Source organism: Conger conger, chromosome 13 (assembly GCF_963514075.1).
Source record: "Conger conger chromosome 13, fConCon1.1, whole genome shotgun sequence".
In the NCBI taxonomy this organism is placed as follows: Eukaryota; Metazoa; Chordata; class Actinopteri; order Anguilliformes; family Congridae; genus Conger; species Conger conger.
The window spans coordinates 9,186,973-9,199,472 of NC_083772.1; the positions used below are offsets into that span (position 1 = coordinate 9,186,973).

Below are 12,500 nucleotides of genomic sequence, written 5' to 3' on the forward strand. Positions count from 1 at the left end.
TTACCATACATCACACGCGAAAGACCAACCTCACCGTTAGTCAAGGGAAACGGCTGTTCCAGCGCTCACCCCCGCCCGGCGGATCAATACCCGCCCCCGCCACCTTCCTCTGCTACCCCCCGCCCCAAATCCCCCCTGCCAGCCAAAAAAGTAATTATACAGGAGAACCGTTGACAATCGATACCTCAGTCAGGTTAAGTTAAGGTCTGGCGAGGGGTGGGGGGTGGAGGGGGGGTGGGGTGGGGGGGGCCCGGGAGACGCAGAGCTCTGTCAGCCCGTCAGCGGTGCGGTGGATGTCAACACCGTCGCCTGGAAACAAAGAGCCGCCTGTCTCCCCTCCGCCTGTTCCGCGTTTACGCTCGGAAGGCCGCGCGAGCCAATTAGCACCTGAGCAGCGCAGGAGTACGTGTGAGGTGTGTGTGTGTGTGCGTGTGTGTGTGTGTGTGCGCGTGTGTGTGCCTTTGCATCTCCGATTACAAAGGCTGACTCTTTCCCTCTCGAATTGAAGAAGAAGAACAAGCCTCCGTGTTCAGCGGAGTAACCGTGTTCGCACACACCCAGCAGCGACTCTCTCAGGTACACAACCTGGGTATTGTACCCACACTGAGAACAATACACAACAGCTCGCTTCACCACCAGTTCAGCCTGTTAATACACTGACTGGCGCAAAGACACATTTGCCGTTTGTGTTGGTAGGGTCCGGCGTGATAAGGTTTATTTGTATTGTGTAATGTCGTCTCATCTTGGTTTTAATTTATTGAGTTTGTTAGTCGTTACTGATTGTACGTCTATGTGTATTGTGAAATGTTGTCTTGGACCTCAGAAGACTAGCGGGTCATCTAGCCGACAGCTAATGGGGGATCCATATAATAAAAAATAAAACAAATATTTTTCAAAGATAACATTTTTTATCTTCCACAGAAAGACCGCAGGTATCAAACAACAGGCATTTATCTCTTTGAGAGGCTAACATAACAAGAAAAGTAGTTTTCTTTAAGTTGTATTATCATATTTATACACAAACAGCACATTAGTGTGCTCAAACCTTCATAAATGATTTCTAAAATGCATCCAAACGATCTCTGAAATTCATCCAAACGATCTCTGAAACGCATCCAAACGATCTCTGTAACGCATCCAAACGATCTCTGAAATGCATCCAAACGATCTCTGAAACGCATCCAAACGATCTCTGAAATGCATCCAAATGCCACTCCTGACATCTCCCTCCTCACAGCAGGGGCTGAACTTTATAATCCACTGGCAGAGGTCAGGGGTCAGGGGTCAAAGGGAGAAGGGCGGTGAGAGCAGGGAAAATCACTCCTTTGGTATAAAAAAAAAGTGACATCCAATTTTCAACTTGATTTATCAGCGCAGAGCTAAAATTGATAGCATGTCATTACTGGGCAGGGAGCTGTCCGGGAGAGCCGTATCAAAGCCCTTTCATTTTGATTTAGTGGCCTGGATCAATACAGCCCTATACTGTTTCAATTTGAAAAGTATTGATTTTCTGATGCCGGCTCAATACTGGGACATTCATCACCAGGCAAGCATAAAGTATGATCTTACAAACATCCATTTTGGGCAGATTTGGTTATTCGGCGCTTGGTCGCGCGGGCGTGGAAGCCGCGGGGCTGATTCCCGGGCCGCTACGCCTGACGTAGCCACCGCCCGCTCGCCCCCGCCGGCCTCCCGCAGATAACCGGGCCAGGAGCGCCGAATTAGAGGGTGGGGGGTCACATCCGACACTAATAACCCGCAGAGGCGTGCTCAGCTCCATGCTGTCACACGCTGCTCCGTTCAACAGCCCCGCCCGACCCAGTCTGTCACCTGAGCCCGTGTTTCCAAACACTTTAATTCCCCGCGCATGGATCTGCACGGCAGAGTGAGAAATCAACACATCATCATCATCACGGTATCAGAAGCTCTATTAAGCTTGAAATATAACGCGAGTATTTTCTCACTTATGTTTATAGTAGATTCAGTCAGTCTAAAAAAAGAGAGGAAAAAAATTGTAACACAACCACATGCCGAAATGTACAAACGCACATCCACATGCACGCACACGGACACGCACACACACACACGCACATACATACGTACACACACGCACACACACCCGCACAAAAGCACAGACAGGCCCACACAGGCACACAGGTACACAAATGCACACACGTGCACACACGTGCACACACACACACACACACACAGGTAGACACAGAGAGGAAAACCTAACACACACCCATACACCCTCACACACGCACACACGCATAACAGACAGCGCGCTGAAAGTGCTCTGGGGCTTTATATTTTACACAAGGAGCATAGATGGGAAAGTTAATGTAGCATTGAATAAGACTAAGCTGTTCGGCTGCAGAACTGCCTTGAGCTCATGAACATATTGCATCATTTTTCTTCTCCAGGAGGTTACCATTAAATTTGAATTTGTTGGAAGTTTTCGCGGTATAATTTACAACGCACCCGAGCTCAATAACCTTTTGTTTCCATGCAAATGCACTGCCACTCAAGATGGTTTCCAGAAATATTTGAATAAGTAAATTTGGTCGCCCAGAATTCAATCCTGTGCCTTTTATTTATTCTCATTTTTTTGCCTGAGCCGTATTTATATTGTGTCTGCTGTTTTATGTATTCCCCTCGTGGAAAGCGTGTGATGTATGCGCACACGCGAAGGCACTGAACAGCGCTTTGAGCAAACTGCGCCGGTGCCGTCTCAACCTTTCCCGTGAGCAGGCCTGGCAGGACGGGATGGCGTCGGAGCGGGATGGGAACGCCGCACGGAGCGGGATGGGAACGCCGCACGGAGCGGGATGGGAACGCCGCACGGAGCAGGATGGGAACGCCGCTCGGAGCGTGATGGGAACGCCGCACGGAGCGGGATGGGAACGCCGCTATCCCGGCGGGGTGAGACACGGGCTCCGGCGACTGTTGCCGAGCGCCGCCTCAGGGCTTCTGATAGGCTTGATTCTGCGGGCATACTTGAACCCCGCCGTGGCACTGTCAGCGGAATCACAGCGGGGTTTAGCGCTACGACAGCGCCGCACAGAGACCTTCTACTTCCTGTTATCACTTCAGCGCAGTAAACAAAAGCCTTTTTCCATGAGATAGAGAAGAAAGAACATGCTAAAACACAGGGTTTCCATCCCTGATTGGAGAGTCTTATTCAATGATAATAAGCCTTATTGCAATGGCAGACCCTTGAGGAAACGGTTCGTAAAATACTAAGTATCAATATTTCATTGACTGACTGACAGGCAGATGTGCTCGCCACTAGGAATACTACGGAACACAGTATTGTACAATAATAGGAATACTACAGAGTGTGCAGTCACCTGTGCTTCTGCTGTTACTGAACACCGTGGAGAATGACCACACTGACCGCATCTGTAGGTCATTCCGGCATGTTCCACAAAGATCTGGGGGCATCAGGACAGAGAACACTAGGGTTCGACCCTTTAAGTGGCACATACTCAATGCAGTTAATCTGCCTGCTTATCAACAGACACCTTGCAGGCTCTCTGAAACACACACACACACACACACGTAACACACACAGGTCCACACACAGGTCTGAGCAGTGCAACGCAGAAGCGCAATCACATAAACAGAAAGCCAGGACGCTATACTTCTCCTATGCACTGGGGGTTGGTCCTCTGACAGTGCAGTTTGACGTTGATATCTCAATTTGGCTCAAAATTCTCGCACACAGGCCCTGCCAAAATGCTGACTCCACAATAACCAATGCTGCATGACCCTGTAACCAGAATGGAGACGGACAACACTTCTGGGGACACATCCCAGCACAGACAGCCTGGAGATAAATGACTGGGACCCGCAAGGTCGGTGGTTCAATCCCCGCCGTAGCCACAATAAGCTCCAAACAGCTGTCGGGCGCCAGGGAGGCTTGACCCCTGCTTAGTGTAATCAACTGTAAGTTGCTTTGGATAAAAGAATCAGCTAAATAACATGTCATGCAATAATGTTAACATAAAAAACAATCTAACTCAGGAGCCAGCCACTCCTGACGCAGACATACGGAAGCGGGCTGACAGAATGAAACCGACACATTATTCCAGTAATACATCACCAGTGCCTCCCCCGCCAGATTATAACGGCATTACATCATCTGTTTGCTTAGCGAGGGAGATTCAGTTAGTTCCCTCAGCTTTTCTGCATAGTGTCCGTGTGCACTGCGGGGCAGGTACGGATGCGGCGTCGGATAAGTAGCTTGTAACCCCGCGACTTTCCGCTGACGGGCTGGGCTCCCGCGCTGTCCGACGCTGACACGGGCTGCGATCAGGAGGGCCAAGTTTGTGTCAAGAGCCACGGGAGGATTAAGCAGCGTACCGACAAGCAGTCCAGCTGTCAGCGCGTGCGAGAAGCAACGGGGCTAGTTTTTTTTTGTTTGTTTGTTTGTTTGTTTTGGTGCTGCTGTTTTGATATCATAAATCAGACTGGGTAGAAGCAGCACAGCGTTTTTATTTTTTTATTAGAACGGAGACAAATTCTCACCCCGTTTAATGTGTCACTATTCCCTCATAATTAAACGCTGGAATTTTTCATTTTCAAATTGAGTGTTTATATTCTCTGAATGGCAGAGCTCACGTTATTCTTTCCCAGCTCCTCATGCAGATATCAGTGCCGCCCGCAGCACGTTCGGCGGCCATTTTGTATCTGCGCTCAGCCTGAATGGACGTAGAGTCAAAACAATATTACAGATATCAGCCTCAAGCACTAAATCACTGATACTAATCACGATAATGATGGCTTGCGTTTACACAGAGCTTTTTCATAACCTAATATGAATTGAATAGACCTGCTGAGTAGTACTTACCATAATTACTAAGTAGAGCCTTGAAAAAGGTATTATTCTTTTCTTCCCCGTCGCTGCGGCAGTTTTGTAAGTTGAATGATAATTCCAAATTCAAATTTGAATGAAGTCCAACAGCGCCGGGCATATTTAAAAAAGCAGTTTGAGTCTGGAGAGACGCGGATAAGAAGACCCACCGGGGTTACAAATCAAATATGACTGCGGCAGTACGAATTCATAAAGAAATATACCACTGCAAATGGAGGCTTAAGATGCATTTTTTAAGCTTTAGCGGTTGTAGAGACGCTTATATAAATCCCAGAAGAGACTGAGCAATTCTACTTTTTTTTTTACAGGAAATGAGGAGAAACGTGAAAGTGAAAAAGTGAATCTGCTTAAAATCTGTTGTTTTTGTGCAGGAGGGCCGGTACATGTTTTCTATAGAGAAGTGTAAACAAGCGAGTGTGGTGAAAATAACGAGCCATCTGCGCCGCATTCTCCAAACTCAATAAGGAAGCGCGGAGCAGCAGTTTCAGGGACTTGCGGAAATTTGTTGGGGCAAAGGGGTGGCAGCGGTTTGGCCGCGTGCGGGGGGGGTTGGAGACGGCCCTCGTCCTGGACGACTGGACTTTCTCAGGGATTAGCCTGACAGCCTGGTTAAGATGTCAGGAGAGGCTGATTCATGTCCACAAGCTTTGTGGCGTGTCGAGAAATCCTTCCAAACGGCAGCTCGGGTGCCCATGGCAACCGCCACTCACACACACACACACACACACATTTATTTACAGTCACAAAATATCAACATTTGGCTCAGGATCTGTTTGTGGGAGATTTTTTCCCCTCCATCTGTTATTCTATGTTACAGTCAATTAGACTGTATACACAGTTATACACTCAATGTCTCAATGTACACATGGGAATTTTGTCCAATGGGGTTGTAGTGAGTGGGCTACACAATGCCCCAGGATTCCCCTAATGACAGCGCACTGTAAGAGGGGAAAGATTCTGGGTACTTCAGCTCCAAGCACGAGACTCTGTGCTGTCCAGTGCTGGCTACGGACCCGAACTTCAGTGAGTTAGCCCCGGCCCTTGCTTATTGGTCAGGAAGTTTTCGGACACATATCTCTGCGACACAGTGCCCCAGGCTCTGCGATTATTGGTCAGGATGTTTTCAAATGCATACCTCCGCGACACAGTGCCCCCAGGGTCCGTGCTTATTGGTCAGGATGTTTCCGCACTCTTACCTCTGCGACAGCGTGCCCCAGGCTCCGTGCTTATTGGTCAGGATGTTGAGGATCTTCTGCTTCAGCTGGTTGGCGGTCACGTGGTCTCTGTGCTTGGCGGCGCTGATCAGGTGATCACACATCTTCTCCTCCTCCTTCCTGTCTGCAGCGTACTGTGCGCAGTTCGACTGATGGAGGGAGGAGGAGAAAAAGAGAGAAGGAGAGAATGGAGAGAGAGAGAGAAACAGAGGCGGAGAGGGTCAATAAATGTTCAATAACAGATTAAGATTTGTGACAGCCAAATATTTTAGTTCATGTTGCCAATGGCAACGAAATGAACAGACACTGTTTTTACTCATTCGGGAGTAGTGCACATTAGCCTGAATCTAAAGGATTAATCTCGGACTCCTGTCATTCCACATTTCCCAGCAGATGCATTCAAATGAAAAACAAAAAGGCAAATATTTCACATCCAATCTTGAATAACAAGCGAACAGGAGTCTGTCATAAAATATTACATGTGAAATTATCCATCAGGAAGCGGAACCGCTTGATTTGATGTGCTGTACAATAAAGATGCTCAAAATGACACAGGAAAAGCTATATAACATGAGCCAGTATTGTAGATTAGAACGAAAATAAGGGTACAAATGATCTCTCGCGGAGGGTAAATGCTGCTTCCCTGTCTGATACTTCAAACAGCCGAAAACAGCTAAAGACGTCCACTGAGGACTGTGTGTGCGCGTGCTTGTGTGTGTGTGTGTACGTGCTAGTGTGAATGTGTGTGTGTGTGTGTGTGTGTGTGTGTGTATGTGTGGATGTGTGTGTGTTTGTGTGTGTGTTTGAGCCTGCGCTTGTGCTGCCAAGGTTAATGGAGTCAATCTATTTTAGAAAACTGTGTCGGGGGATGCGTTGCAAAACAAGCATTTAAAACCTGGACACAATTATCATTAATTTCACTTCAAACGCAAAAGGAGCAAACTGTCTACTGCGGTACAGCACCCCCCCTCAGTCCCTCCCCAATTAAGAACCTTCAGATAAATATAAATGAGCACATCTATTAATGGCACATGACTGCGGAATATATTTATTAATGTAAGCGAGAATACGAGTACACAACTGGAGTGTTAATGAACGTCTCCGAGGGACCTTCAGTAGGTCTGGTATTTAAAGAATGCACACAAAATGTGCAGAGATAATAATTTACGGGACAAAAACAAACGCAGGGTAAGAGCTAGTGAACTTAATTGCTTTTGAATTTTGTCGTTTGAAATGATCTCTGAAGGAGTGAGTGAAAGCCTTTGAGCCAAAGCCGGGCTGAAGACAATGCTTCTTGGCACATTTGACTTTATCGCTCCTCCTAAAATAAGATTGTCTTACTCTACTGCCCTGGGGGGGGGGGGTTTATTTCACGCTTTTTTGTGTGAGCGTGTGTGTGAGTGTGTGCGCGCGCGCGTGCGCGTGTGTGTGCGCTAATATTCAAAATCTAATTTGCTAACAGAAGCTGAAAGTTAATTGAATTTCCTGCTTTATATTTGAATTCTGTCACATGTTATACCTCAACATATTTCTCAAATGGTGGATAACTCAATCTGGGCTTGTCATCTCGCGTAACCGTCCGACGCGCTGACAAATATCAAATGTCATTTATCACTTAAAAGGATATGAGGCTTTACCCTGACAGAGGCTTAATTGTAAAAACGTCTTATCTGCCTGGCCGATCTTCAATCTCGCGCGCGGGGTAATAAAGTAGCGCCCGGGCGGGGAGGGAGAGGTGCGGGGGCGCCGGGCGGGAGGGGGTGCGCGTCCCAGGGTGCACTGTGACAGGCCCCTGTCTCCACGCCTCCGCAGGTTTATCTAACGGGTCAAGGATCCTCCGGAGCAGTATATCAAGAGCCGGCTGTAAGAGGGCTGCTTCCCCCGATAAGAGCCCCGTCACTTCTGCAGGCTGTCCGGGTGACACGCCGTGTGTGTGTGTGTGTGTGTGTGTGTACGTGTTTGCGTTCGTGCGTCTGTGCGTATGTGTGTACGTGTTTGCGTTCGTGCGTCTGTGCGTATGTGTGTACGTGTTTGTGTGTGTGTGTGTGTGTGTTCACGCACATGTATGCACACGTGCTTGTATGTGTATAAGTGTACGCGTTTGTGCGCGTATGTGTACATGTTTGTGCGTGTGCGTGTGTGTGCGCGCGCGTGTGTGTGTGTGTGTGTGCGTGCGAGTTGGTGACGTGTGGAGTAGCTCTCCAGGTCTGTCGTACAGCAGTGGTGGAAGAAGGGCCTTTGGTGTGCTCGAGACCAGGCCTGACTTCACAAACACAAGATACTTTACATCCAGCCAAGATGGCCCCAATGGCACTGTATTACCGCCAAACATATTTCTGTTCTCGCGTGTTAGCATATGGCACGTTTGCATGCGTAGGCGTGAGCAAGCGGCTCTGTAAGCCGGCGTCTGCGCGTGCGTCCGCGTGTGAACGCGAGTGGCCCCGAGAGAGAGTGCGCTCACGAGAGACCGTGTGCAAGCGCTCAGTTTAACGACCATATCTTTGCATTTGTCACTTGTCATAGTGTTTCTACAGTATCCATTGTTACAGGGTACCGCAAAGCTATTTTGTGGTTCAGAAAATCAACCTTCAGCCCTTTATGACTGTCAACAGCGACTGACAAAACAGACGCCTGTCCTTGGATCTTTATTTATTTTCTCACCGTGGTCTGGGATGTCAGCAGAACCACATCATTTACAATTAGACCTGTCCAACAGTGCTTACTAAGAGCACGGTGCCAGAAAGTCACCTTCCTTTGAGCCAACAGACACTAACTCATTTTTACATTTGTGAGAGTTTCCACCACCTCATGGCTTTCTTTAGTTTTATTTACACCATTTAATCCACGCTGCCACAGCAGGGAGCCAAACCTGCAGCCACCACGGGCTAACGGGAGGAGCTGTATGGTACCTGTGACTAAAAGATGTAGACAGAAGGACTTCTGTGCATTCTATGGTACCTGTGACTAAAACATGTAGACAGAAGCAGCTCTGTGTATTCTATGGTACCTGTGACTAAAAGATGTAGACAGAAGGACTTCTGTGTATTCTATGGTACCTGTGACTAAAACATGTAGACAGAAGGACTTCTGTGTATTCTATGGTACCTGTGACTAAAACATGTAGACAGAAGGAGTTCTGTGTATTCTATGGTACCTGTGACTAAAAGATGTAGACAGAAGGAGTTATGTGTATTCTATGGTACCTGTGACTAAAACATGTAGACAGAAGGAGTTATGTGTATTCTATGGTACCTGTGACTAAAGCATGTAGACAGAAGGAGTTCTGTGTATTCTATGATACCTGTGACTAAAACATGTAGACAGAAGCAGCTCTGTGTATTATATGATACCTGTGACTAAAAGATGTAGACAGAAGGACTTCTGTGTATTCTATGGTACCTGTGACTAAAAGATGTAGACAGAAGGACTTCTGTGTATTCTATGGTACCTGTGACTAAAACATGTAGACAGAAGCAGCTCTTTGTATTCTATGGTACCTGTGACTAAAACATGTAGACAGAAGGAGTTCTGTGTATTCTATGGTACCTGTGACTAAAAGATGTAGACAGAAGGAGTTATGTGTATTCTATGGTACCTGTGACTAAAAGATGTAGACAGAAGGAGTTATGTGTATTCTATGGTACCTGTGACTAAAAGATGTAGACAGAAGGAGTTATGTGTATTCTATGGTACCTGTGACTAAAGCATGTAGACAGAAGGAGTTCTGTGTATTCTATGATACCTGTGACTAAAACATGTAGACAGAAGCAGCTCTGTGTATTATATGATACCTGTGACTAAAAGATGTAGACAGAAGGAGTTCTGTGTATTCTATGGTACATGTGACTAAAAGATGTAGACAGAAGGAGTTCTGTGTATTCTATGGTACCTGTGACTAAAACATGTAGACAGAAGCAGCTCTGTGTATTCTATGGTACCTGTGACTAAAACACGTTGACAGAAGGAGCTTCGGCTCTTCCGTTAATTGGCACCAGTCTGACATTTGTCTAATCCTCTATAACTGTCACAGCTTAAGTCCATAAAACCTCTTTCCTTCTCACGGTTATTTTCTAAGTACACAACCTCAACATGTTTGATGTTACTTGGCATTAAAACAGCTTATATTCGCAGGGTAAACCGAGCCATGTTATTTGTTAACCTTTCGTATTGTGTCAACAATATTGTGCTGTGTTTTAGCTCTCTCAATTTAAAAAAAAAAGAAAAAGAAATAGTTGAGATAGGGGATTTAACAGCATCTCGTGGGGCCAGCCATTATTTAAAGAACTGGCTGTTGATTTGTTAGACCACAAAAGGCTTAAACCCCATAAGATCCAAAGGGCTCCATTACCAGCATATCATTTCACACACTGTTATTAAATCTCTTTATTGTAGGGCTAATAAGAGGGCCATTAATCCCCTACTGGAGACACAAGGGCAGGATTACGGAGACGACTGACAGCTGGTATTTCACTGGGATTCTCCCATAATTCCACTGCTCATTTACACTCCGGATCTTATTCCCAGTTGAGGGGAAAAGCAGGAGCCGGCTGAGAGATGGAAGCGGCATGGCCGGCGGACGTGATCGCGATTCTCCGATGCCGAGTTCAACACCGGCATCCCGATGGGAGATGGTGAGGATTTTGTAGAGTGATCTTTACTTTGAAATTCGGCTTTTCGGCTTTCCGTTCCGGAAGCAGGGGATTGGCTCAGCTCTTTCAGTGACCCATGAAATAATGAAAACATACATATAGGGGCTTTCCAAATTTTTAAAAATAAATATTAGGAGTAGCAGGAAGGGGATCTATGTCACAGAGAGAGGAGTGTGATGTATGTTAGTGAAACCCATACTTATCCATGTCAGAATGAGAGGGGACTTGTGGGTGATCCAATCATTTCTATGGAGGCCCTTCCAGGCTCCGCCTCCATTGATCCTGCCCACTGTGACCATGGCGACCATGGTGACCATGGTGACCATGGTGACCATGCAGGCCACTGTGATGCAGGTAAGGGAGCTGGATCAGAAGTATGGAGCATAGATCCAGGCGGAAACTAATCATAGCCGCGCAGGCGGAACCTTCCGAGGGGGAAACAAACCCGCGTCTGCCATTGTCCTGAAGAGGGAGCCATCGTAGATCGTTGCTATTTGACTATTTTAATAAATAATAATGTCTCCAAATTGCATTCAATCGTTATATTTAGAGACCGGTAGAGGAACTGTGGCAAAAATAAACCAAACAGGACTCGGGGGCTGTCCTCACACGGTTACAGAGTGGAGAGATGATTCAACTCAACCGCCTGAGGGTATCACTCCCTGGCATCGTGTCCTATCTTATTAAATCCCACGTCAACTAGATTATGAGCCGTAACCACGAATAGTAGAACAACTAACCCGATGACCTAGTTGATCATAAACTTTCGTTTTACTTTTAACATCACGTTGCAGTTCTAAAATTTTATAGGCTAATGCCGTTAGCTGTCGTGAGCTACGGGTTTCTTGGCAATTCAATAAAAGTGCCAATGCGGGTTTTAAGCCCGTTTTCTGTGTGGTAAGGCACACAGTACCTTTCTGGCTTTTTGAAAATTGCTATGATTTTAATCTATGGCTACAAGTCATCTAAAGACTTGTGACTGACTGGTTCGTTTCCGATGGAAACCTTTCTTCTCGGACGTTGAGCCTGGAGAGATGATGGCGAGCGTGATTTTCGCGGGCGTGTCCGCTCTAGCAGACTGGATCTCTGGGGAGGAAGTTGGGAGCAGGGGGGGGTGTAGGGGGTGTAGGGGGTGACCCACCTCAAACTCGGCGTGTTTGTGTACGTCCTCTGCCCGCTGTCGGTTGAGGATGAACTCCGCTTCGTTGGCCACGCGCACGATGTGGTCCTTCATGGCATGACACAGCAGCCTGGGGGGGAGAGAGAGACAGAGAGAGAGAGAGAGAGAGAGAGAGAGAGAGAGGCGCTCAGACACCACCGACCAGCAGGGGGCAGTGCACTCGGTGAGCGCATCCAGAGCCACGCCCTGTCTGAGTGTGTGACAGCGCGGCTGAGCCGCCGAGGTACTGCACACTGTGATCTGAGCTAATTGGGTCTAAGATGCTTCAGTCCGCCGAGTGGAAAACAAAACGACACTGCAGACAGCCGTCACACTTCCCAGCTTTCAAACTCTGAGTGCACACGCAGCTCTGCACTGGAGAAATACATCTAACTCTGCTGCAGAGAAAAGTGTGTGTGTAGGTATATGTGCTCTTGTGTGTGTGTGTGTGTGTGTGTGTGTGTCCGTATAGGTGTGTGTGTGTGTGTGTACATATAAGTGTGTGAGTGTGTGTGTATGTACGTATAAGTGTGTACGTGTGTGTATGTGTGTGTGTGTGTGTGTACGTATAAGTGTGTGTGTGTTTGTGTGTATGTGTGAGT

General features: G+C 47.2%; 1 protein-coding gene across 1 annotated transcript in view; it reads right to left on the reverse strand.

Annotated features, from left to right (window-relative positions):
• Nucleotides 1-12,500, reverse strand: part of nbeab (neurobeachin b) — a 353,874-nt gene that overhangs the window by 138,619 nt on the left and 202,755 nt on the right. The window contains 2 exon segments of the mRNA XM_061216918.1: nucleotides 6,073-6,239; nucleotides 11,881-11,989. Coding sequence (XP_061072902.1) covers nucleotides 6,073-6,239; nucleotides 11,881-11,989 — 276 coding nt within the window.